We start from the raw sequence: 27,743 nt of genomic DNA, 5'->3' as shown, positions 1-27,743 counted from the left end.
GTAACAAGGCTGAGAGAAGAAAAGTAAACTGAAGACCAATGTGAATGTCTGGCTCAAGAGTTTGAACTTTAGTCCATCATTTAATGTAAAATGGGGAGCAGAAGAAAGTTCCTGAGAATGAAAGTGGCATAACCAAATCATATTTTCAGAAAGATATACCTCACAAGTACGCAGGAGATGGAGCAGAGAGAGGATGGTGGGAAGGAGGAAGGAAAAGGACTGTATAAAAGAAACAGAACCCAGAAAAGCTATTAGAGCACAGTGATAGAACAATTCAGTCAACAAAATACATACTGAGTACTTACATGCCTGACATTGTCCTAGCCACTAGAGAATCCCCAGTAAACAAAATCAACAAAATTTTCCATGGAACTTTAATTCTAGTTGGGAAGATGAACAATAGACAACATAAAACAACAGGTAAGGATAAAGACTATGGAGAAAAGTAAAGGCGATAAAGAAGGGGAAGGAGTCCTGGGTCAGCAAAATAATTATTGTCATATTATAATGATCAAGGTAGGTCTCTCTTATAAGATGATATCTGAACAGAGATGCAAAGGAGCAAGGGGAATGAGCCGTGCAGATTTGGTATGGGGAGCTAAAAGAAAAGTAATTATTAAATTCAAGACTGGTGTCTTAGAGAAAAATGGTACCAAAAGAAAAGGGGATTTGAAGATGGAAGTCTGTTATTGAGGGATGAGAAAAATGCTTTTAGCTATGTTATAATAGAAGGGACAGTGGAATATCCAAGTAGCAGCATCCAGCAGTATAGGGAACCATTTCACATGGCAGTGGTGAATGTAGCCCAGCCCCTGACTTGGAAAACTGGTGGAGGGAAAGTCAGCACACAGGACCCAAGCCCATAGATTGGTTTTCCCATGGGGAATCAGGCCTGCATAGTTCCTAAGCAGCTTTGAGGCTTGCTTTTTGCTAAAACTCCCTCACCCTGAATTGAGGCAGCAAATGTTTACTACATATCTATAAAGTTAACATCCTAAAATCTATGCTAAACCTCCCAAGGATGGAGTGTAACCAGTTCAACCACTTTTTCCTTTGCATTTGCAAATATCCTTTTTCTTTGTAGTAATTAACAACCTCCTCTCCTTTGTTATCTGTAAAAGATAATCACCTAAAGCAAGTCTGTGCATAGCAAATGAGGACCATCCTGGATGTAAGAGGACCATCCTCAATGTAATGTGCCCAGAAAAGCAATAAAAGCTTGTCCAAGCAGGGGTCAGGGCCCTCTCTCACAGAGAGAGTGGTTGTGCCGTCCCTTTTTCTCCACAGGACTTCTGTAGTCTGTGTGAATGTGCTGGTCACAGCCACAACACATGGACCCCAATGGCTGGAGTGTGCATCACAGCAGGCCACTGAAAATGCAGGTCTGGAATCTGGGACATCAGGTCTAGAGATAAAAATATCCATTGAAGAGTAATAGGTAAACTTAGAAAGAACAGATGAAGATTCCAAAGGAAAGGTTGAATTCAAGGAAGATCAGAGTGCTAGACTATACCTTGGGAACTCTGACATTTAGGATGGGAAAACAAAGCAAAATCTTTAAGAGGACAGAGAAGTAGCCATAACCCCCTGACTCCTCAGTGCCTATAGAATAAACTCTAAAGCCCTTCACATGGCAGTTAGAGCCCACAGAACAAAGTTCTAACCTGCCTCTCAAGCTTCATCTCTCACCATTCCCTTGTCTTAATCCATCCCTGCTCCCATCCAAGCATCCCCAAAATCTGTATTCTTCAGTCACATCAAATTTCTTTTTCCTGATTATCTATTTTGTTTTACAACTCAACATTTTTACATGATCTTTGAAATGTCATAAGACTACTTTGTGATTTACCATATTTTGCCATGTATAATGTGAACTTTCTTGCCCAAATTTTTGAGGGAAAAATAAGGATGTGCATTATATGTGAGTAGTACTAAGGATGTGCATTATACCTGGGCAGTACTAAAACGTGGGCACGCACTATACACAGGAGTGCATTATATACGACAAAACTCGGTACTCAAAAATGTTTATAATACAACTCAGGTTCAATCAAACACAACTGCAAGTCAGATTTGAGCATCTGCCAGAGAATAATGGAAGTGTAGAAAATTACATAGATGCCTTTGAGATAGAGGATAATAGGAAGCACAGTCCTGGAGATGGGAAGGAATCACTGGTTATTTCTCACCCCTTTTCCATGTCCCTTGAGTAGAACACAAAAAAGGCATCACTGAACTTATGCTTAACTTACTATGTGTAATGAACTCTGATAAGCTCTATCCTATTCCATCACTCACCTCCTTTCCTCCCCACAACAGGTTAGCTATACTTTGCTTGTAGAACACAACCCACTGATTGAAAAACACTGCTATCATCGATATTTTATCTTTTAACTGGCCAGCATCTAAACCTCCTGCTTATTTCCACCGTGAGTAATGACAGGTATCCCTTATATCAGTCAAAGGCAAGATCCTCCTTCTCTTCTGTACACCTGTAGGTACCAAGGCCCAGTGACAGTTTATAAATTATTCACAGTAATTTATAAGAATCCAATGACAACAGTATCCAGGGAAAGCCTTAACTATCTAACATAACCAGATTGTTTTTAAGGCATTAAATCATAGCCAAGATTTCTGCTGTCTAATCTCCCTGGATACTTACCCATTTTTTCCTTTAAAAAACTGATTTCTGCTCAAGTTAGTTAGAACTGAGTTTTGTTGCTTGCAAGAATAAAAATGACTGATAAACCTACTTACAAGCATATCCCTAATATCTTTCAGAATGAGTAAATCATCAAACCAGACTCACAGCCATACCTTTCATTGTCCTGGATAAATCCTCATTTGTTTGTTTCTTTTGCAGTCCAATGATATCAGCTAGAAAATCAGATGATGGAGAAGGCAAGCAGAATTTCTGCAAATACATAACAGGTTTTTTTTTTAAACAAAAATGCTTGAAAGCAGTTAAAATACTGTCAAAGACCTGAACTTTCATTTCATTGTCAGCTTAGCACTACAGAAGGTCTGGATCATATTCACTTGCACTGTAAAATGAGGACTGTTTCCTTAATGTGTAAAAGTGACTATGTACATGAAGCCACATTTATCCTACACTAGAAATTTTCTTTGCTTCTTCAATTATTCATTGTAAGTAAAAGGCGAAAGATTTATACGATCTGAAGAGAAACCAGAGTATAATTTTTATTCATTGTAAGTAAGATAAACATTAACAGAAATGTGTAACTTAGAAAAGTCCCTTATATTTTTTTAAAGCACTCCTAAATCTATTACTTCAGCAGAAAACATGCCAGATAGGTTAGGACAGATGACACAGCAAAGCAAAGTAGTTGGAAGCTCCAGGCTTAGGCTCACCAGAGTGTAAATTCCAACGTCGCCACTTGCTATACCTTGGACAACTCACTCAGTTTCTCTATGTATAAAATGGGAGTAAAAATATCTATCAGGACTATTGAAAGAATTAAAGATGATAGACACAGCATGATTAATGTACGGCCTAACACATAGGTAGTGTTCAATAAATGAAAGCACAAAAAGAAATGGAGACCCAAGAAAACTAAATTAGGGCTCACCAACTCAAATGTACTCAGGGGTAAATGGATGAAACAGCCCCAAAGAAACTGGTGGAAGTTATGGGAGAATGGAGAGCACATATCTCTGCCAAAGATGATAGCTGCTATTCAGCTCCAGATACTTTCTAAGGGGTCTCAAGAGAGGCTGAAATACAGAGCACATATAAATTTACAATTCTTAAAAACACCATATCCCAAATAAAGCAAGACAAAATCACCATGAGAACTATAGACTGCAATCTGGGAATATGTGTTTTGCCTAGATTACCAAAGAAAATCAAAGACAAACCCACTTTGAACACGATATCTGCATCTTAGTCTTTTCTCTTTCTACAACTTCTATCACTTTTTCAATCAGGCCGCCAGGGAGCATGGTTTGGGACATGTGCACTAATTTCTGGGTGGGAGCACTTGACTCAGGCTCCAATATGTTTTCTTAACTCACATGTCTTAATGCCTTTTGGAGAAATCCAAACTCCAAATAGAACCTGTAAAAGTGTAGCTGACTCATTCCCTGAAGTACAAAAACCACAACGTTGTTCAGGTGGTTTTGGTGAAAAAGCTGGCCCCATCTGTTGAAAAAACATCAAACCAACATAGCTAAGGTTGATACTGTCAAGTCAGTTACAGGCATACAGAAAGGAAGTGTGGACAAAAGCAGTGAGCAACAGCTAAAGGAGTTTATCATGACTCACTCACTGCCTGGGAATGGAAAACTGCTATTACTGCCCAGGATTCAAATACAGATCTCTTTGAGAATTATTATTTATTACATTCGAATCTAGTAGAATTAACATGTGAAAAGCATTGTATTCAAATCCAAAATTCTGCTAAAATTTGCTTCAAATCTTAAATTCAATTGTTTTAATAAGAACCAATGTCACTTCACAAATCCCTTCAAAATCCCAACTTGCTTGATGGTTCTTCCTAAGCAGGTAATCATATGACTGGCTGCAAGAAGGCTGGTTGTAGATAAACTGACAGACCAATAGCAATATTTGTTAATGCAGAAGACGGGTTTTGAGGTAGCCAACCCCACCCCACAACAAGACAGTTGTGTGCACTTGAAAATCTCTCTATTGCAAGCCCTGGCCAGGTAGCTCAGTTGGTTAGAGCATCGTCCTGATATGCCAAGGTTGCAGGTTCAATTGCTAGTCAGGGCACAAATAAGAATCAACCAATGAGTGAATAAATAGGTAGAACAACAAATCAGTGTTTCTCTTTCTCTCTGTCCCTCCTTTTGTCTTTCTAAAATCAATAAATAAAAAATTTAGAATAAAATAAAAAGGGAGCACCTTGATTTAAGTATAAAAAAGAGAAAAATCTCTCTATTGATACATGTAAAAAAGCAACTTTCATTACACATAATTTTATTTTTTGTCTTTCAATTATAGTTGACATTCAATGTTATTTTTAATACATTGAAAAATGTATTAAAAATACATTTTAATGATTATGCTATTACAGTTGTCCCATTCTCCCCCTTTATTTCCCTCCACCCTGCCCACCCCCTACCACTAGCATTCATGTTCATGGGTTGTACATATAAGTTCTTTGATTTCTACATTTCCTATGCTATTCTTAACCTCCCTATTTTCTACCTACCATTTATGCTACTTATTCTCTGTACTTTTCCCCCTTCTCCCCCTCCCACTCCCCCAGTGATACTGATAACCCTCCATGTGATCTCTATTTCTGTGATTCTGTTCCTGTTTTAGTTGTTTGCTTAGTTTTGTGTTTTTTTAGGTTTGGTTGTTAATAGCTGTGAGTTTGTTGTCATTGTAGTGTTCATAGTTTTGATCTTTTTCTTAGATAAGTCCCTTTAACATTTCATATAATAAGGGCTGGGTGATGATGAACTCCTTTAACTTGACCTTATCTGGGAAGCATTTTATCTGCCCTTCTATTATAAATGATAGCTTTGCTGGATAGAGTAATCTTGGATATAGGTCCTTGCCTTTCATGACGTCAAATACTTCTTTACAGCCCCTTCTTGTCTATAAGGTTTCTTTTGAGAAATCAGCTGATAGTCTTATGGGAACTCATTTGTAGGTAACTGTCTCCTTTTCTCTAGCTGCTTTTAAGATTCTCTCCTTATCTTTAATCTTGGGTAATGTACTTATGATGTGCCTTGGTGTGTTCCTCTTTGGGTCCAACTTCTTTGGGACTCTCTGAGCTTCCTGGACTTTCTGGAAGTCTACTTCCTTTGTCAGATTGGGGAAGTTCTCCTTCATTATGTTTTCAACTCCTTGGTCTTCCTCTTCTCATTCTAGGACCCCTATGATTCAGATGTTGGAACGTTGAAAGATGTCCTGGAGGTTCCTAAGCCTCTCCTCATTTTTTTGAATTCTTGTTTCTTCATTCTGTTCTTGATGAATATTTCTTTCTTCCTTCTGCTCCAAACCATTGATTTTAGTCCTGGTTTCCTTCCTGTCACTGTTGGTTCCCTATAGATTTTTCTTTATTTCACATAATGCAACCTTCATTGATGCCTGGGTCTTTTTTATGTTGTTGAAGTACCCAGTGAGTTCCTGGAGCATCCTGATAACCAGTGTTTTGAACTGTGTATCTGATAGGGTGGTGATCTCTTCATCGTTTAGTTGTATTTTTTCTGGAGCTTTGAACTGTTTTTTCATTTGGAGCATTTTTTTGTTTGTTTGTTTGAGCATAGCTGTTATGTAATAATGCAGTAAGGGGCAGAGCCTTAGGTATTCACCAGGGTGGGGCAACCCACATAACTGCGTTGTGGTGCAGTATGTGGGGGAGGGGTCCAAGAGGAGACAGTACCACTTGCTCCACTCTCCACTGGTATTCAGTCACTTCCTAGGCTACCCACAATCAAATTGGGCCTTTCTGGTGTTGATTCCTAGGTGAGTGGGTTTGTTTACATTCCAGGACCCTGTGGGTCTCTCCAATGAACTCTCTCTCCTGTGAGGCTCAGAGTTTCTCCTGCTGCTGCCTCAACCCCCACCGGTGTTTCCAGTGAGAGTCTTTGAGGCTTTATTCCCCTGCACTGGAACCCTAGGTTATTCACTCTGTCTCACTCCCTAGTTGTTCCTCCTGGTTTATCTGCATGCAAATATGGGACTTCCCAGTTGGCAAGCCACCACCTCACCCAGTCTACCAGCTGCTGCCTTGCCTGCCCGGGGCCTCCAGCTGCCACCTTGCTGAGAGGCCTCTCTACCCAGCTGCCCGTCTCTGCCCCTCCTACCAGTCTGGATGAATGTTTCTTCTTTAACTGCTTGGTTGTCAGACTTCCATACAGTTTGATTTTCTGTCAGTTATGGTTGTTTTTTGTGTTTAGATTTGTTGTTGTCCTTGTTTTGGTTGTGTGAGGAGGCACAGTGTGTCTACCTACACCTCCATTTTGGCTGGAAGTCCTTATGTTTTCAATGTTATTTTATATTAGTTTCAGTTGTAAGCATAGTGATTAGACATTTATGTAATTTATAAAGTGATCTCCCCAATAACTCTAGTATCTACCTGGCACCATACATAGTTATTACAATATTGGCTATATTTCCCATGCTATACTTTACATTCCCTTGACTATTTTGTAACTACCAATTTGTACTTCTTAATCCCTTTACTCTTTTCACCTGGCCCCCCAAACCTCCCTACCCTCTGGCAACCATTAGTTTGTTCTCTGTATCTATTAGTCTGTTTTGTTTGTTCATTTATTTTATTCTTTAAACTCTACGTATAAGTGAAATCATATGGTATTTGTCTTTCTCTGTCTGATTTATTTCATGTAGCATAATATACCCTCAAGATCCATCCATGTTGTTGTAAGTGGCAAGATTTCCTTCCTTTTTTGACTGCATAAAATTCTATTGTATACATATGCACCTATTTTTTTAAATCATTGGTCCATTCCTGGACACTTAGGTTGCTTCCATATCTTGGCTATTGTAAATAATGTTGAGGTGCAGATATCTTTTCAAATTACTGTTTTCATTTCCTTTGGATAAATACCCAAAGTGGGATTGCAGAATTATATGGGAGTTCAATCGATATTTAAAATATTTTTTAGGAACTCCATAGTGTTTTCCACAATGGCTGCACCAATTTGCAATCCTATAAACAGTGCACAAAGGTTCCCTTTTCTCCATCTTCTTGTCAGCACTGGTAGCCCTTGTTTATGATCATGTTATTCCAATTGGGTCTCCACTGGAGGTTACAAACCAAAATACCTATAGCAGCCAGACAGATCCTGTAAACAAGGGAAGCTGGCCAAGTGGGACACTTAAGTACATATGCCCCATCTAAAGGGGAGACCACTATTCAGCTTTGACAAACTGTTGCCATATGGGAACACAGGAGCAGTTGCAGATCTTTGAGTTTCTGAAGAAGTCAAAAGTTTGAATTTTTACAAAGAAATTCCCAAATACAATTGTTGGCAACTATTGCAAAAAGTTTTTTTTTATGCAATTGTGTATAGCAAACAAATAATGTCAGTTAAGGAAGATATGGCCCTCTAGTCACTGATTAGAAGCCTCAGGTTTCTAAGCCATCACCAATTAAATTCATCTCATACCTAGGTTTGGGAACACTGGATTCACCCAGAACTGCATACTTCAGAAATTCGCATAGGTAGTCATGGGTTACTTCACAGTTTTCAGCAAATAAAATGGTACATAAGTGTGCTTTCTGTAAAGATTAAATGAGGGCATATCAAATTATGAGTATTGAGAACAGTAACAAAGCAAGGCAAATTATTAAAATATTCTAGTTTCTAATGCTTTTAGCATATATTCAAACATAAGGAGGATTCTAATTAAACAAAAAGGAAGGTCTAAAACTACAACCTGTGATATGACATTATTAGTGGAATATTTAATAAACACTGACACAGAACCTTAATTAGAGATACTTGGTTACATGTTAGGGGTAACAGGATGAATATAACATGATTCATGCTCTCAAGGAGTCTATTCTACTAGAAGGAAAGATGCAGAAACAGGTTAATTCCAATACAATGTGGGTAAATGCTATTATACTGGTATAGGAGTCAAGAGGTTGACTGACTGCCTTGAGGGTTAGAGTGTTTGGGATACAGCTTCACTGAGATGAAAATACTGGGGTTGAGCCTTGAAAATAGAGTCAGGCAGGTAGAAGGAAACACTGCATGTAAACATGTAGTTTGGTTTGGCCAGGGCCAAGACTGCATGTTGCAGAGCAGTAGAAAAATATGAGAGGAGAGAGAAGTGGAGCCAGATCAGAAGATCAATATGGTCTAAGCTAAGGAGTTAGACATTATCCTGGGGAAACAGGGAGTTCACTGAAGCAAATGTTTCTGTCTTACAGTTGATGTTTCCTCCTTAAAATAGCTTTGTACTTATATATGGTTATTAAAATATATTGTGCTTACTTTAAAAAGAGTCAGATAATACAGAAAGGTAAAACAGATAAAAGACAATAAATGAAAGTAAAAGTCACCTGTCCTTGTATAACTCAAGAGAAAATTACCATTTTCATTTTAACCAGAGAGGCAGGGGAGTATAGTGGTAAGGTGCTCACATCCTGGATTTAACACAACTCAAGTTTAAATACCAGCTTTACTATCTGGTACAAGTGCCTTAACCTCCCTAAAATGCAGTTTCTTCATCTATATAGAGTAATTATAATCTACCTCATCAGATTATTGGTAAGATCAATGAGATAGTACAAGTACTGAGGCTAGAGCCTGATATATTGTAGGACTTAGTAAACATCAAATATTATTATTATTATTATTGCTATTTTTCCCATGACTTTTTAATTTTAACAGTCCATTCTCTAAATTTACCTAAAAACTTTTAATTTATCTGAAAAATCCCTTTTGATGATAGTTTTTTTAAAAAATCACAACAGTATTACAAGTATACTTGTATACCTATTAGGATAAATTTCTGATCAAAATAACCATGTATTAATATATCTGACATTCTGACAAATACTGCTAACTCCTGAAGGAAGGTACCAATTTCTATTTATCAACCAAAAATGGGTGAGATTGAAAAAGGTGGAAATGAATGAAGTAGGGGTTTAGATGGTTACTGAGCAAGGGATGTCCGAGTCTGAGAAGGGTGAAAAGGACATCCTATAGGGGAAATGGCCCAGGATTAGGGGTAGGCACTTAATACAGACGTGGGAGGCCCAATGTGGGTGTCAAAGCCTAAACAGTATGAGGTCATCCATGCATTAGGAAGTGAAGAGCAGTGAGTCCTGGCATCAAATCAGCAAGTGTTGAGTGTAAAGAGGGAATCAATGCTGGAGAACAACCGTGGCATCACAGGTTTCAGAGCCTAAATAGAGTAAAGGTGTCCATGTGAGATGCACAAGGGTCTGTCACATTAGAGAGGAGGGCATTCACACAGGAGGGTAACCTGGTATAAGGTGTAGAATGACAGAGCCCAAGTTAGTCACTGAGGAGGGTGTGGAGCAGATGCAGCAATGGGGGACTGATAAAATATATTGAAGATAATGGGAGTTAGGTTTCTTACTGGTAGAGCAGAAAATTGTAAGTATAAAAAAGGAGAAAATTAGAATGAACCCTATGAATTGGATTGGGAGTAGAGATACTGATATGAATTCATGGTTTTTCACTATGTGTGGATACATATTTAATGTAATATGACATACATTTAAGTATTAATTTGATTAAATATTTTAATGACAATTATAAACAACTTTTTAAAAAAAGTTCTACCTGGAGTATATTTTTTCATTGCTTTTAGAGAGAGAGGAAGGGGGAGAGTGGAGAGGGATAAAGAAACATCGATTGTTAGCCCTGGCTGGCGTAGCTCAGTGGATTGAGTGCGGGCTGCGAACCAAAGTGTTGCACGTTCGATTCCCAGTCAGGGTACATTCCTGGGTTTGCAGGCCATGACCCCCAGCAACCGCACATTGATATTTCTCTCTCTCTCTATCTCCCTCCCTTCCCTCTCTAAAAATAAATAAAATAAAATCTTAAAAAAAAAGAAACATCGATTGTAAGACAGAAACATCAATGTGAGAATCATCAATTGGTTGCCTTCCAAATGCAACAGGACCCAGGATTGTACATGCAACCTAGGTATGAGCCCTGACTGGAAATTGAACCAATTCTTCAGCTTCAGGACAACTCCCCACCCAGCTGAGCCATACCGGCCAGGGCATAAACAACTTTTATAAATAAAACTAATTTGGTAATATGAATTATTGATTTAAATATAAAATATTTAATATAAAAGTTTAACTATAAACACTTGTATGTGTGTTTGTGTATATTTCCTAGCTCTCTTCTGGGAGTATGAACATCCAAATGACAATGAATACATTTAGCACCCAGATCTTGAGTTTCTAAATGTCATTTGCTATTAAAAAGAACTAAGTATCCTAGAAGAAATGGCTGGTGACAGGGAAAGCACAGATGAGCCTAGAACATCTGTGCCAGAGAAAAAGAAAATGATCACATAATGAAGGGGTCCTGTCAAAAGGACAAAGAAACTAACTCAATGGCCAAATTTGGGATATTTGCATCATCAAAATATGAGAATGGGGGGGGGGGGTGCTAAGATGGCGTCAGAGTAGGAAGGAGCAGATTCGGCTTCCCTCTGCTCAGGGGAGAAAATCCTGACTGATCTATGGAGTAGAGAAGCAAGCAACCAACATACTTCAGCATATGTGAAAATAGGGGACCAAGGATTGTGGTGGAACCGAAAAACTGGACCCTAAGAACAGTGCTACAACAAGGTAGGGACCCGGCGACCAGTGTGTGGTCTGGGGGCTCCTGCCCCAGGCCCAGGGCCTGCTGCTGGGTTTCCCACAGAGTCCTTGGGAGAGAGCCAGGACAACTGCTCCCTCCCCAGCCAAACAAAGTCTGAGTGGTACTGGGAGGGAATCCAGGTGCTAGCAAACACACAGGGGCTGTGAGCACCTTTGGAGGCTGTGGACACAGGAGAGGCTGGGTCGAGAAGCAGGCCCTGACCCCACAGTCACTGGTCTGGCTGGAGAGTTGGGCTGCAGGAGAAGCCAGGCCATTGTGCGGAGAGGCAGGCTTGAACAGGAGGAATTTCTCAAGAGGAAGGAGTGAATAGACAGACACTCTTTGGGGAATTTTCCTAAAGTGATCAGTCGCTCCAGCCTCCCTGCCACCCAGCCATGGGCGTGCGTGCAGGGAGAGCATCCCCGCACCCCAGTCCACAGAAGTAACCATGGGGAAAGACCTGATTCCCATACCCAGGGCGCAAGGCTGAGCCACATTAGCTTCCCAGACAGTGAGGGAGCCAGTGCAAGTTCCCCTGACTAAGGAAAAAAAGCCATACCAATCACCCCTCAGCCTGCCTCAGCCAGCAAGAGCAGAAAAACCGGTTTGGCCACTTTGAAACCAAGAGACTTTTTAATGTGATTCTATTCTTTTTTAACAATTTTTAATTTTTAAATTTTATTGTTTTTATTCTCTTTTGATTTCTTTTTCCTCTCTTTCCTGATTTCTTGTTTTATTCCTTCCTCCTGCTTCCCTCCAATTTTATCTCTTCTTCCTTCCTTTGTCTGCCTTTTCCATTTTTACTTTTTTAAATTTTTTCTAAATAACTACAAGTGAGACAAAATCCTGGATCTGTGAAAAGACCAAAGTTGAACCCAAAGAAGGGGCATCACAATGACTGGGACAGTGACACAAATTTCACTCTGCTATTACAGAGAACCTGCAAGTTATTGCATACTTGTATTATTATTATTTTTCCAGTATTCCTACATCTTTTTTTAATAGTATTTTTGTATCCCTTTTCTTTTCGTATAGTCTGCTTTGCTAGGCTGGATATATTGTATGACCTGAACAGCTTTCCCCTGCTATCTCTTTCCATACTGTGTTGCTAATCTACCATCCTTTAACTCACCTATGTCCCATTAGCACACAACTCGAGGTTCTGTACTCCCTATTCCTGTTATCTAGATCTCATAGATTCTGTCATATGATTGTTGCCATAATATTATCGTACATAACTGCTGTTCCATGCAATTGTAATTACTTCATAACCGCCACCCACCCCCCCCAGATCTTAGCCCATTTTAAACTTTCCAGGACTCTATTACTGTAGTGGATAACTCTATTCTGTCACACACTATACCTTTTTACTATCCTTTACTCTCACCTTACCTCAGAATCTGACCTCCCACAACCTCACTGCTTTCTAGATCCAACTTACAATCCTTCCCTCCCCAACAAGAGTCTTATCTTCTTTCCATCCTTTCTAAAAAGTGGCTAGTTAGGTGGAAGGTCACGGTTAACACTATATATAGCCAAAGGATCTCCTATCTCTTCTCTACTTGCTGCTACAGTAAATACCATAAAATACTCTCTTGCTGTCTTAAACCATTTTGCCTTCTCCCTCCAACTGATCACAAAACAAGAGTAGTTGGAAGGGGTGACCACCAGGATACCCACTGGAAGAGGAAACCCAACAACAAGGGAACCACTAACAGATAACAACAGAAGAAGGTGAAGGAAGGAGTGGCAACCACACGAACCTCAATCCAGGACCTATCTGGAAATACAACTAAATAGCGGAGACACTACCCAGTACAAACAATTGAACAAGAGCAAGAGAGAATCCTCAAAACCTGTACACGTGGAAGAACCAGATTCAACACAACCTACCCTCACCAGCACAACAAAATACAAAAGGTGGTGGACAGAGTGACCCTCACTTAACCAGCTGGTGAGAAGGACCCACCAAAGAAAGGCCCAACAACAATAAAAACCCAAAGACAAACACAGAGGCAAGTTAAATGACAGCCCAAGAACAGTGAGCTCGGGAGATCAATGAGACTGCACCACTGACTCTCACAGGTATTCTACCACTGAAGTTCACACCATAAACCCAGAGAACCAAAACAGATCAATTTAAGAAGCTGAAGCTAACAAGAAGAGTCTCATAAACAATGGGAACACCAAGAAACAATCCCCAAATAAAAGGAAAGGAGGAAGCCTCAGAAAGAATGCTAAATGAAATAGAAGCAACTCAACTATCAGATACTGAGTTCAAACCAATGATTATCAGGAAGCTCAATGAGTTCACAGTGAATTAACAGAAACTACAGGGAAGCTACAATGAACTCACTGCAAACTATATCGACATGAAAAAGGAAACAGAAATTATCAATAAGGGCCAAGTGGAAATAAAGAATACAATTTCTGAACTGAAGAACAAAGTAGAAGGAATCAAAAACGGATTGATGAGGCAGAAGATTGGATCAGTGAGCTAGAGGACAAAGTAGAAGAAAGCACCCAGAAACAGCAAGAAAAGGAAACGAGGCTCAGAAAGAATGAAGAGGGATTAAGAGAAATGCAAGACAATATGAAACATAATATCTGTATAATAGGGATACCAAAAAGAAGAAGAAGAGCAAGAGATAGAAAACCTATTTGAAAGAGTAATGATGGAAAACTTCCCTAATTTGATGAGAGAAAAAGTCACACAAATCCAGGAAACACAGAGAGTCCCAATCAAGAGGAACCCAAAGAGACCCACCTCAAGACACATCATAATTAAAATGGCAAAATTTCAAGACAAAGAGAGAATATTAAAGACAGCCAGGGAAAAACAGGAAATAACATACAAGGGAGCCCCAATAAGGCTAACACCTGAATTCTCAATGGAAACACTCCAAGCCAGAAGAGAATGGGAAGAAATATTCCAAGTAATGAGAACCAGAGGTCTGCAACCAAGGCTACTTTACCCAGCAAGGCTCTCAAGCAAGATAGGAGGCCAAATAAGAAGCTTCTCAGACAAAAGAAGTCTAAAAGAATACACCTCCACTAAACCAGCTGTGCAAGAGTCCCTTTTTTAAAGGGACTGCTTTAAAAAAAGGAAGGAAAAGAGAGAGAGAAAGAGGGGAACACACGTACATAAAAGGCAATGAGTAAGTACCTATCAATAATAACCTTAAACGTAAATGGATTAAATGCTCCAATCAAAAGACATAGAATAGCTGATTGGATAAGAAAACATGACCCACACATATGCTGCCTACAAGAGACCGACCTCAGGATAAAATATCTGCACAGGCTGAAAGTCAAGGGCTGGAAACAAATTTTCCAAGCAAATGGACAGGAAAAAAAAAGCTGGGGTGTCAATGCTCATATCTGACAAAATAGACTTCCAAAAAAGGACCATAAAGAGAGACCCAGAAAGTCACTTCATAATACTCAAGGGAAGAATCCACCAAGAAGACATAAATAGTGTAAATATATATGCACCCAACATAGGAGCACCCAAATACATAAAGAAAATCTTAGAGGACTTCAAGAAAGATATTGACAGAAACACAATTATTGTGGGAGATTTTAACACCCCACTATCAAAAATGGACAGATCTTCCAAAAAAAATATCAACAAAGATATTGTGGCATTGAACCATACCCTAGATGAAATAGGCTTTACTGATATATACATAACCCTCCATCCCAAAGAAGCTAAATACACATTTTTTTTCAAATGTACATGGAACATTTTCAAAGATAGACAACATGATAGGACACAAAACAAGCCTCATCAATTTCAAGAAATATGAAATCATACCAATCATTTTCTCGGATCACAAGGGACTGAAGCTAGAAACCAACCCCAAGGGAAAAAAACCCAAAACACTCAAAATCATGGAGATTAAATAGCATGCTATTAAACAATGAATGGGTCAAGAATGATATTAGGGAAGAAATCAAAAGGTTTCTGGAAACAAATGAAAACGAACCCACAACAACCCCAAACTATGGGACACAGCAAAGACAGTCCTGAGATGGAAGTTCATACAGGACCACCTAAGAAAGTTAGAAACATTTCAAACAAACAACCTAACCCTACGTCTACAAGAACTCGAGGAACAACAACAAAGACAGCCCAGAGCAAGCAGAAGAAAGGAAATAACCAAGATCAGAGCAGAATTAAATGACATAGAGACTAAAAGCACAATTCTAAGGATCAATGAATCCAAGAGCTGGTTCTTTGAAAAGATAAATAAAATCGACAAGCCTTTAAGCAGACTCATCAAGAAAAAAAGAGAGAAAACCTCAGTAAACACAATCAGAAATGAAAGAGGAGAGATTACAACAGATACCACAGAAATACAAAGGATTGTAAGAAATTACTACAAAGAACTGTATGCCAAGAAATTTGAAAGCCTAGATGAAATGGATAAATTTCAGGAAATATATAATCTTCCAAAACTCAATGAAAAAGAAGCAGAAAGCCTGAACAAACCAATAACAGCAAAAGAAATTGAAGCAGTAATCAAAAAACTCCCAACACACAAAAGCCCTGGACCAGATGGTTTCACAGGAGAATTCTACAAAGCATTTTTAAGGAAGAGCTAACCCCTATCCTTCACAGACTATTTCAAAAAATCCAAAAAGCTGGAAGACTCCCAAACTCTTTTTATGAGGTCAACATCATCCTAATTCCAAAACCAGATAAAGACACAACAAAGAAAGAAAACTTCAGGCCAATATCACTGATGAACATTGACGCTAAAATCCTCAACAAAATACTGGCAAACCACATCCAACAGTACATTAAAAAGATCATACACCATGACCCAGTGAGATTCATTCCAGGGATGCAAGGATGGTACAATATTCGCAAATCAGTAAATGTAATACATCACATAAACAAAAGCAAAGACAATACCACATGATTATATCAATAGATGAAGAAAAAGCATTTGATAAGGTTCAGCACCCATTTATGATAAAAACAATCAGCAAAGTGGGAATAGAGGGAGCATTCCTCAACATAATAAAGGCCATATATGAGAGACCTACAGCCAACATCATACTCAATTGGCAAAAATTAAAATCTTTTCCACTAAGATCAGGAACAAGATAAGGATGTCCACTTTCGCCACTTCTATTCAATATAGTACTGGAAGTTTTAGCCACAGCGATCAGACAAGAAAAAGAAATAAAAGGCATCCAAATCGGAAAGGAGGAAACAAAACTGTCACTGTTTGTAGATGACATGATAGTGTACATAGGAAATCCTATAGACTCCACCAAGAAACTGCTTGACCTAATAAACGAATTTGGCAAAACAGTGGGATACAAAGTCAATATCCATAAATCAAAGGCATTTATGTACACCAACAATGAAACAGCAGAAGCAGAAATCAAGAAGAAAATCCCATTTTGAAATAGCAAAAAGAAAAAGGAAATACCTAGGAATAAACCTAACCAAAGAGGTAAAAGACCTGTATTTAGAAAACTACATAACACTGAGGAAAGAAATCAAGGAAGACACAAACAAATGGAAACATATGCCTTGTTCATGGATTGGAAGAATTAACATCATCAGAATATCTAATCTACCAAAAGCAATTTACACATTCAATGCAATACCTATTAAAGTACCAATGGCTTATTTCACAGACATAGAACAAACACTTCAAAAATTTATATGGAACCATAAAGGACCCCAAATAGCTGCTGCAATTTTGAGAAAGAAGAGTAAAGTAGGAGGGATCACAATACCTGACACTGAACTATACTACAAGGCCACTGTAATCAAAACAGCCTGGTACTGGCATAAAAACAGGCACATGGACCAATGGAACAGAACAGAGAGCCCAGAAATAAACCCAAGTCTCTACAGTCAATTGATATTTGAGAAAGCGGGCAGTAACATAAAATGAAATAAAAATAGCCACTTCAACAAATGGTGTTGGGAAAACTGCACAGCTACATGCAAAAAAAAAAGAAACTCGAGCACCACCTTACACCTTATATAAAAATAAATTCAAGGTGGATAAAAGACTTAAATATAAACCGTGACACCATTAAAGTCCTAGAAGAGAACGTAGGTAGGAAAATCTCAGATATTTCATGCAGGAACTTTTTTGCTGACATGTCTCCTAGAGCAAGGGACATAAAGGAAAGAATAAACAAATGGGACCTCATCAAATTAAAAAGCTTTTGCACAGCTAAAGAAAACAGTATCAAACTAAAGAGAACCAACTGTATGGGAAAACATATTTGCCACTGATACCTCAGACAAGGGTTTAATCTCCAAAATATATAAAGAACTTACATGACTCCACTCTAAGAACACAAGCAACTCAATTAAAAAATGGGCAAAGGGCTTGAACAGACACTTCTCCAAGGAGGACATACAAAAAATCCAAAGACACGTGAAACAATGTTCAATATCGCTAGCTATCAAAGAGATGCAAATTAATACCACAATGAGATACCACTTCACACCAGTCAGAATGGCCATCATAAACAAAGCAACAAACAAGTGTTGGAGAGGTTGTAGAGAAAAGGGGACCCTAGTGCACTGTTGGTGGGACTGCAGACTGGTGCAACCACTATGGAAAGCAGTATGGAACTTCCTCAGAAAACTAAAAATGGATCTGCCTTTTGACTCTGCAATTCCACTGCTCAAAGTATATCCTAAGAGCACTAAAATACCAATACAAAAGAACCTTTGCACCCTGATGTTCATAGCAGCCCAATTTACAATAGTTAGGTGCTAGAAGCAACCAAGATGCCCATCAGTAAATGAATGGATGAAAAAACGATGGTACATTTACACAATGGAATTCTATGCAGCAGAAAGAAAGAAGGAGCTCCTACCCTTTGCAACAGCATGGATGGAGCTGGAAAGCATTATGCTAAGCGAAACAAGCCAGGCAGTGAAAGACAAATACCATATGATTTCACCCTTAACAGGACCCTAAAGAACAAAGCAAAGAAACAAGCAAAATATAGTCAAAGACACTGAAATAGAGGACAGACTGACAGTGACCAGAGGGAGAGAAGAGGGAATTTCAGGGGAGAATGGGAAGGGTTTACAGTAACAAATTTAAAGGACACATGGACAAAAACTAGGGGGAGGGTAGTAATGGGAGGGAAGTGGGGAGGGTTGGGTGGGTGGGCTGGAATGGGAGTAAAAGGGAGAAAACTGTACTTGAACAATGATTAAAATTTTAAAAAAATTTGAGAATGGATGCTAAGCAAAATAAGCCAGGCTGTGAGGTACAAATACCATATGATCTCACCTGTAACCAGAACCTAATCAACAAAACAAACAAGCAAGCAAAATATAACCAAAGACACTGAAATTGAGAACAGGCTGACAGTGATCAGAGGGGAGAGAGGAGGGAATTTCAGGGGAAAAGGGGAAGGGTATGCAGGAACAAGCATAAAGGACACATGGACAATAACAAGGGGAGGTGGAAACGGGTGGGAGGTGGGGAGGGCTGGGGCGTGAGCTGGGATGGGGGTAAAAGGCAGAAAACTGTACTTGAACAACAATTAAAATAAAATGAAATAAAAATATATATGAGAATGGATTATAACCCACTGAGTACAATAGGTAACCAAGAGTTCACATTAAGAAAAAAATTAGTAAATTGCAAGTTTAATGAGAAAGCATTTACCCACAAAAATTAGAGAAACAAATTTAGAGAAATTTAGCATGCACTATTTAATCAACTAATCATGATTAATATGACCAAATGGCACAATTAAAATCATGTGTAACCTGGTAACGAGAGAACAGAGTATCACTTCTGTTACAGGAATATCTGCTAAAGACGTATAACCTGAATCTAATCAATAAGCAAACAGACAAACCTAAGTTGAGAGAAATGCTACAAAATAACTGTTCTAGGATTCTTCAAAAGCGGTAAGGTCTTGGACACCAAGGAGAAGAATGAGGGTTTGGGTTGAAGGAAATACAACTCAACACAACACACTATTGTGCTGAAGGACATGAGTGGAACAACTGGAGAAACCTCGTCAGGGTAGGAGGGTTAAACAGTAGGTAACAATGTATCCATATGATTTGGATTGGTTGTAGAAAACACGCTAAAATATCTGGGGGAGCACTATGTTAGCAACTGCTTTCAATGTTGGCCGGGAGAAGTTTTTAGTACTGTTCTTGCAACTTTTCTTAAAGTTTAAGATTGTTTCAAAATAAAAAAAAAGTGATGAGTCAATTTGTCAATTTCCTTGTAATTCTTACCCATTAACTTTAAAAAAATTGTTTCGCCAATTTGATCGGCCAAAAAAAAAACCTGAATCCCATTTTAATAAAATCTTTTCACAGCACTAATTCCCTTCTAACCTACTACATGACTTATCCTATCTGTCGTTTATCTCTCTACATGAGAACCTGTTTCTTCACAGCTGTCCCTTCGGTACCCTGGGCGTCCCCCATTACCAACCAGTTGTCCCACGAAAGGATGGAGCCGGCACCAGGGCGCGCTGGGAACCCAGTACGGTTCCTAAATACAACGCAACCCAACAGTAGCTGAGGGAACCTTCGTCACCTACCAGGCACCAACACCGGCCTGAACCGCTAGCAGGAGCCCTAAGGAAGGTGCTAGTACCTCCCACTCTACAGATTGTTAAGCAGGTCCCGGGAGGCCAGTGGAAAGCCGGACCTTGTCCGGGGCTCCACGGTGGTCTGGGAGCTCAAACCCCCAACCGGGTGACGGTCGCTCACCTTGGCCTCGGGCTGCCTCTCTTCAGGCTCCCAATTGGCTCTCATTGCCTCGGCAGTCCGACAAGCATGCTCGGGGCCCACCTCTTCCTGCCCTTCTCAGTTTGCACCCGTCTTTCTCCTTCTCCCGCTCCAAGAGACAGTGGAGAGTGGAGCTACAGCTGAAGAATCCCTAGAGCCACGATTCCCTACACTGCCTCCAGAGAACCTACAACCTCCCTTAGCTCCTCGTTTCAGTTCACAACTTGCTCGCGCTCACCGGAAAAGGTGCTACAGTCGCCCAGTCCTGGGGAGGGGAGAGAAGACGGAGCAACCCACGCCTAACGGCTTTACGGATCGTACTGAACTCCTGGCTCCGAACGGTTTTTCCCCAACTGCCAATCGCGCCTCTGATGGAAGGGAAACAGGTGAGCGGGCGCCCCAGAGGGGCTTCCGGACTAAAAACCACGTCCCATACCCTGGTGCCCTAAGATCTCTAGAAGAAGCCAACCAAGGGTTGACCAAAGCCTCCACCCTATCTCCCCCCCCACCCCAAACCTTACTGCTGCGGCCAACCAGCTGCGCCAAGCAGCGGAACGGACCGGAAGTGGAAGGCGGGAGACTTCCGGCAGCTGGTCAGCGCGGAGAAACTAGAGCCTGGAATGGTGAGGAAGAGGTTGGCGGAGTATGCGAAGGGCAGTGCTGGGCGCCGCTGTCTGTGCTTTGCGGCGGTAGGCCGCAGGGCTGGGTGGGATCTGAGCTGTGGGTTGCTGTGGAAGCAGCCTCCATCCTCTGCAACCCCTTGTCTCCAACCGAGCCATGGAGCTGGAGTCTAGGCCTCGGGGGAACTATTGGACAGCGCCCCGTGAATGGTTCAGAAATCGCAGTAGTCCCCACTGCCCCCATAAAGCTTTTCACCCCACCACTTCCTAGTGAGCCGTTCAACTAGTTCATAATATGAATCACTGTGGCCTTGCCCCTGATTCCTGTACATGCTGTTTACGTTTCCCATTTCTAGAGGAGGGTAATGTATTAGCGAATAGCATATGCTTCAGAATGGGAGGATCCTGGACTCATAAACCAAGTGTCCTTTGGCGAAAACTGAATTCGTTTTCTCATCATTAAATATAGGTAGCAAAAGCGACTACCATGTACAGTTGAAGATTAAATGAGGTCACTGTCACAGTGCATTGTCTGCAATGTAGTAAGAATTAGTAAATGTTAGCTATTAACCCCAACTCCCAGTCACATCCCTTAAACACAAAACCAAAGCAGGTGTCTGCCAAGAAGTTTGCTTCACCCACAGTCAAGACCTCAGTAAACTAAACTCTTTGTGTGGACTCAGCGTATTGCCTTTGGGGATTTTTTACCATTTATTAACCTAAAGTAATTTACCGTAGGTGTCAAGTTTCTTTACCCAGATATTTTAAGTTCCTAGAAGACTGGACCTGACTTGTCCTATCTCCTCAGAACTGTGTCGTGCACTATAGGAAGGGCTTGAAATATGCAAAGGCAAAATAAGCTTTTCAATGCACTTTTACCTCTATAATCACTTGAGTACTCAATATTATTGTAAAATAAGGGAGCAGAAAATTAGTCGAAGTATGCAAATATGTACTTTGGGGTCCATATAGGTAAAATGACTACTAAAATCAAGAGAGAGTGGCAATGCAAGAACCAAAGTCTTTTGCTCTCAAAATCTAGTTCAATTTCCTCCCTATCACAATACTTTAATAATGAGCTAAACCATTCATTTGTTTACCTATTCTAGGAGTGTGACTGAGTTAAACGAATGGGGTGTGTGCCGTTAAGGGGCACGTACGAGATCGTGGCCACTTAGTTTGGAGGTTCAGATTCCCAGACAATAAAGACCTAGAGGTGAATAGTTAAGCACTTGCTAAAGTGAGAGCAAAAAGAAAAGCAAGAATCAAGAGCATACATCACCAGACGGGAAATCACCTGCACTGTAACACAGACACTGGGGAATCCCAAGAGGCAGTGGTCGGGATTCGTCTGGGAACAGTTCAGAGTGAAGTTCTTCTCTCGAGTGGGTTTTCAAAGTCTTGCTTTGGGAACTATACTTAAATTGTTTTAGACAAACGTGGCTATGTGCAAAGGGCCATGTGTGATTTTGATTGATTAACCGTTCCCTCCTGGAGAAGGGCCAATTCTCAAGGGAACAGGTAAGATCAAAAGGTACTAATCTCCTGGAGTTCTTCCTGAGAGATAGCACCATATTTTGCTTTTTCAATGAAGGTCACAGCTCAGGCATAAACATGGAGAATTTTCAAAGTCCCTTTAACCCTTCATGGAGTTATTATACATTTTTTAGGCAGCTTGGATTAATTAGGAGAATTAATTACCAGCAAATGAAAATCTGGGAAGAAGCAAATTTAGGTTCTTTTAAAAACTATTTTGTAGCTTCCACTTTAACATTGGTAAAGCAAAAGTATACCCTCATCTTTTGTAGAGCAGTTATTTGACTACTTGTCATTGATTTCGAGTTGACATGTTGGAATGATAGGAAATGCCACCAGACCCAGAAATAAGTAAGTCTGGACTGCCAATGGCCAAAGATAGCATTACATGAGTCACTTTAAAGTGTATAGATATAAAGGAGTCAACAGTTAAAGAAAACAAAATGGTCTATGAATTGGTAGTTTACTATAAAAACTGACTTAACAACAAAAGAAAACAAAAACCTAATGCCTGTGTCATCATATAAAATAATTGTTTTTGTCGGGGTTAGTTGAAGGAGGGGATGGGGGATAAATGACAATGGAAGGAGACTTGACTTGGGGTTGTGAACGCACAATATAATATTCAGATGATATATTATAGAATTGTACACCTGAAACCTGTATAATTCTATTAACCAATGTCACCCCCAAAATTCAAAAAAAAATAAAGTAATAAAATAATTGTTTTAGAATTACATACAAAATCTAAATTTCATAGAAACTGAAAAAAATACCTTTGCAAAAAGACAATTTTAACTTCCATATGGTTTTTATATTTAATAGTGGAAATATATTAAAGACTTTTAAGTAGATATACTCAACTTTAATATTTTGACTTACTTTTTGGCATGACTTTAATTATAGCCATTACATCACAGTGCTTTGGTTATTTTAATATGCTTTTATTCAAACAATGATTGACTCAGCAGTAATTTAACAATTATATGTTTAAGTGTCAATTGATAGTTCTTTTATGTAGTTGAATTTCCAGCAGTATTGCTGAGCACATCAACTGCAGAGACTGAATCTGAATTCCATGCTTATGATCAGCCTCAGGAACATCCAATTCTTTCTGAATTTTGCATGGAACTGACAGACAAAAAGCAGGTATGCCCTTCCCTTTTCCCTACCTCTCTTTTCACCTAACCACCCCCCCCCCCAACAGTAAATAAGCAGGTATGATGCAAATATTAAAATTCAGAAATCAGTTTCAAAAAGAAAATAATAGCTATATACCATTTGGGAATTAGATTTATTTAGCGTTAGGAGAAATAATGTCCTCTCCAGAAGTCCACTGGAATCTTTAAAATTAGGAAGAATAATGTTGTAAAAATGAATATCAAATTTATTTTATGGAAATTTAATACATAAAATTTTTGGTGGTCTGGATTTAATTATTATATTTCTGTGATTTTTAGATTGGTAAATTAATTTTTTCTGCCTTGCAGAGTTCTAGTCATTACATTATTCCTTTCTCATGTGTTATAACATCTTTTCACTAGATAAACTCTTTGTCAGTAGAACCTCTTTTTCTTTATATGCCCCATGTTGCCTAATTATGCACTCAATAATTATGAAATTCGATTTTGGAATTCAGATTTTATGACTCTATTCACACTGAAGTTGATGAAGGGGTCCCCCTGAAGATTTGCCTATCTCAGTTCTGTAAATGGATTTAGAAGATTCAGCAACAGAAGAAAATTGTTTTTGCCACTGGGATTTCAGATTTATCTACTTCAGAAGTAAAATTATGTGCATTTGTTATTTGGTAGGTAAAAAATATTGTATCAATCATAAATGAGTACCATCACACTATGTAATTCTTTATCTCTAATAAGAATTCTACTTGTTAACCTTCTGGGCCAGAAAAAAAAATCCAAGTGCCTAGCAGATGTTAACCAAGAAAAGTATATTTATTCATATTTTCAAAACTACTGTTCTGGGATACTTTAAAAATTTAAACCTTAATTTAAACTTTCTAGATTGTTTTTTCTTTATTCTGAATCCAGATGAAGATGGTTTAGTGAAAACAGTTATTATGCTATTTCCACAATACTGAATAAAAAGAGTACTTGTTCAACTCATATCCTTTGCTTTAATTTCACACTAATGTAGATATAAATGGAAAAAAATGGGCCATTTGAAGTAGATTTTTTGTATGACTGATAAAGCATTGCCATTAATAGTCATTGATAACAATGCTGTGTCATTGCTAGCACAGCATTAATAGTCATATTTGGTTATAGATTGTTATGTTTGGTTTCTGAATTACATGAGCATATATGACTATAAGAGCATACTGTGCTGCATTGGTAAAGGGCAGAGGAGATCATGTGATGATCACCCTAATGAGAGACTTGAGGGACCGTAATGATTTCCCACAACTAGTTAGTGTAGAGATTAAGGATAAAATTTACTTCTAATAATTATATACTGTAGAAGTTATAAGATGCATATTCTAGAATATGTAAGATATATTTTGTTCTGAAAATATGCATTTATATTTAAATGCAAATTATTTACTTTACTTAATGACCTTATTCTGTAGCAATGTAATAATAATTTTCTGTTTTACTAGAGACTTTGCTATTATTTGGAATACTTAAGTCAAACATTAAGTATTGTTCTAACACACAATTTAAGACTATAGACAAATATAATTGAGAGAAAAGTTATAACTTCATAATACTAAAGTTTTCTGATGCCACTAAGGACAGAATACCCAATATATATCTTCAATTGTTTTATTCATTTGTGAAAATTATAAAAGCAAAGATATGAAAAAATACTAAAAGTTCCTTAAAGACATTTTACATTAATTAAATATAGCATTAAAGACAAGTCACTTTTTCAGGGACCAATGAAGTAATGAGTAATTTTGGATCAAATATGTGCTTAGAGAAAATAAACTAATTTATAACAAGTCCAAATAAATGTCTCTAACATTCACCTACACTACAATATTTATTTATTTATGTATTTATCATTATTTTATTGTTGTTCAATTACACTTGTCTACAATTTAACCCCACTGCTCCCCTCCCAATCCCAGCCAAACCCACCTCCATCCCTTGCTTCCACCCCCCATGGGTTTTGTCCATGTGTCTTTTATAGTTGTTTCTGAAAATCCTTCCCCCCATTATCCGCTCCCACCTCCCCTCTGGTTACTCTCAGATTGTTCTTAATTTCAATGTCTCTGGTTCCATTTTGCCTGCTTTTTTCTTTTGTTGATTAGGTTCCTGTTAAAGGTGAGATCATATGGTATTTGTCCCTCACTGCCTGGCTTATTTCACTTAGCATAATGCTCTCCAGTTCCATCCATGCTGTTGCAAAGAGAAGGAGCTCTTTCTTTCTTTCTGTTGTGTAGTACTCCATTGTATAAAGGTACCATGGTTTTTTATCCACTCATTTACTGATGGGCACTTAGGTTGCTTCCAGCACTTAGCTATTGTAAATTGTGCTGCTATGAAAACTGGGGTGCATAGGTTCTTTTGGATTGCTGTTTTAGGGTTCTTAGGGTATAATCCCAGCAGTGGGATCACTGGGTCAAAAGCATTCCATCTTTAGTTTTTTGAGCAAATACCATGCTGTTTTCCACAGTGGCTGTACCAGTCTGCATTCCCACCAACAGTGCACCAGGGTTCCGTTTTCTCCACATCCTCTCCAACACTTGTTTGTTGACTTGTTTATGATAGCCATTCTCACTGGTGTGAAGTGGTATCTCACTGTGGTTTTAATTTGCATCTCTCTGAGCGCTAGTGAAGCTGAGCATCTTTTCATATGCCTCTGGGCCCTCTGTATGTCCTCCTTGGAGAGGTATCTGTTCAAGTCTTTTGCCCATTTTTCTATTGGGTTGTTTGTCTTCCTGGAGTGGAAGCATGTTGAGGTCTTTATATATTTTGGAGATCAAATGCTTGTCTGAGGTATCATTGGCAAATATGTTTTCCCATATAGTTGGTTCTCTTTTCATTTTAATGCTTTTTCATTAGCATGCAGAAGCTTTTTAATTTGATGAGGTCCCATGTGTTTATTCTTTCCTTTATGTTCCTTCTTTAGGGGACATATCAATGAAGATATTGTTGCATGGAATATCTGAGATTTTCCTGCCTATGTTTTCCTCTGGACTTTTATGGTGTCACAACTTATATTTAAATTTTCTATCCACCTTGAGTTTATTTTTGTGTGGTGTAACTTGGTGATCAAATTTCACTTTTTTTGCATATAGCTGTCCAGCTCTCCCAACACCATTTGTTGAAGAAGCTATTTTTACTCCGTTTTATGCTTCTGCCCCCTTTGTTGAAAACTAATTGACCACAGAGACTTGGGTTTATTTCTGGGCTCTCTGTTCTGTTCCATTGGTCTATCTGTTTCTATGCCAGTACCAGGCTGTTTTGATTACAGTGTCCTTGTAATACAGTTTGTTATCAGGTATTGTGATCCCTCCTACTTTGTTCTTCTTCCTCAAAGTTGCTGCAGCTATTCGGGTCATTTATGGTTCCATATAAATTTCTGAAATGTTTGTTCTGTATCTGTGAAATATATCATTGGTTCTTTAATAGGGATTGCATTGAATCTATAAATTGCTTTGGATATGGACATTTTGATGATGTTAATTCTTCCAATCCATGAGCATGGTACATACTTCTTTTTGTTTGTGTCTTCCTTAATTTCTTTCTTCAGTGTTGTGTAGTTTTCTGAGTATAGGTCTTTTACATCTTGGTTAGGTTTATTCTTACGTACTTTATTCTTCTTGATGCTACATCAAATGGGATTTTTTTTTTCCTGATTTCTGTTTCTGATATTTCATTGTTGGTATACAAAAATGCCTATGATTTCTGAATATTGATGTTGTATCCCACTGTTTTGCCAAACTCATTTATTAGCTTTTTGGTGGAGTCTATAGGATTTTCTATGTACACTATCATGTCATCTGCAAACAATGACAGTTTTGCTTCCTCCTTCCAATTTGGATGTCTTTTATTTCTTTTTCTTGTCTGATTGCTGTGGCTAGGACTCCCAATACTATGTTGAATAGGAATGGTGAAAGATCCTTGTCTTCTTCCTGATCTTAGTGGGAAAGCTGTAATTTTTTTCCCCATTGAGTATGATGTTGGCTGTAGGTCTCTCATACATGGCCTTTATTATGATGAGGAATGCTCCCTCTATTCCCACTTTGCTGAGTGTTTTAATCATAAATGGGTGCTGTACCTTATCAAACACTTTTTCTGTGTCTCTTGATAAGATCATGAGATTTTTGTATTTTCTTTTGTTTATTTGATGTATTATGTTTATTGATTTGTGAATATATACCATCCTTGCATCCCTGGGATGAATTCCACTTGATCATGGCATATGATCTTTTTGAAAGATTACTGGATGCAGTTTGCCAATATTCTGTTGAGGATTTTAGCATCTATGTACATCAGCGATATTGGCCTGAAGTTATTTTTCCTTGTGTCTTTATCTGG

The 27,743-nt window shown here is 38.7% G+C and overlaps 1 protein-coding gene across 1 annotated transcript in view; it reads right to left on the bottom strand.

Moving 5' to 3' along the window:
* Positions 1–21,058, bottom strand: part of REXO5 (RNA exonuclease 5) — a 41,249-nt gene extending 20,191 nt beyond the window's left edge. The window contains 4 exon segments of the mRNA XM_045848809.1: positions 2,818–2,914; positions 4,036–4,162; positions 8,128–8,240; positions 20,060–21,058. Of these exon segments, the coding sequence (XP_045704765.1) occupies positions 2,818–2,914; positions 4,036–4,162; positions 8,128–8,240; positions 20,060–20,104 (382 nt within the window). The 5' untranslated portion in view covers positions 20,105–21,058.
* Between the last annotated feature and the right edge of the window lie 6,685 nt (positions 21,059–27,743).

This window comes from Phyllostomus hastatus, unplaced genomic scaffold (assembly GCF_019186645.2).
Source record: "Phyllostomus hastatus isolate PE091 unplaced genomic scaffold, TTU_PhHast_1.1 phas_contig_64, whole genome shotgun sequence".
NCBI lineage: Eukaryota > Metazoa > Chordata > Mammalia > Chiroptera > Phyllostomidae > Phyllostomus > Phyllostomus hastatus.
This window is presented reverse-complemented; position numbering and strand designations above follow the sequence as displayed.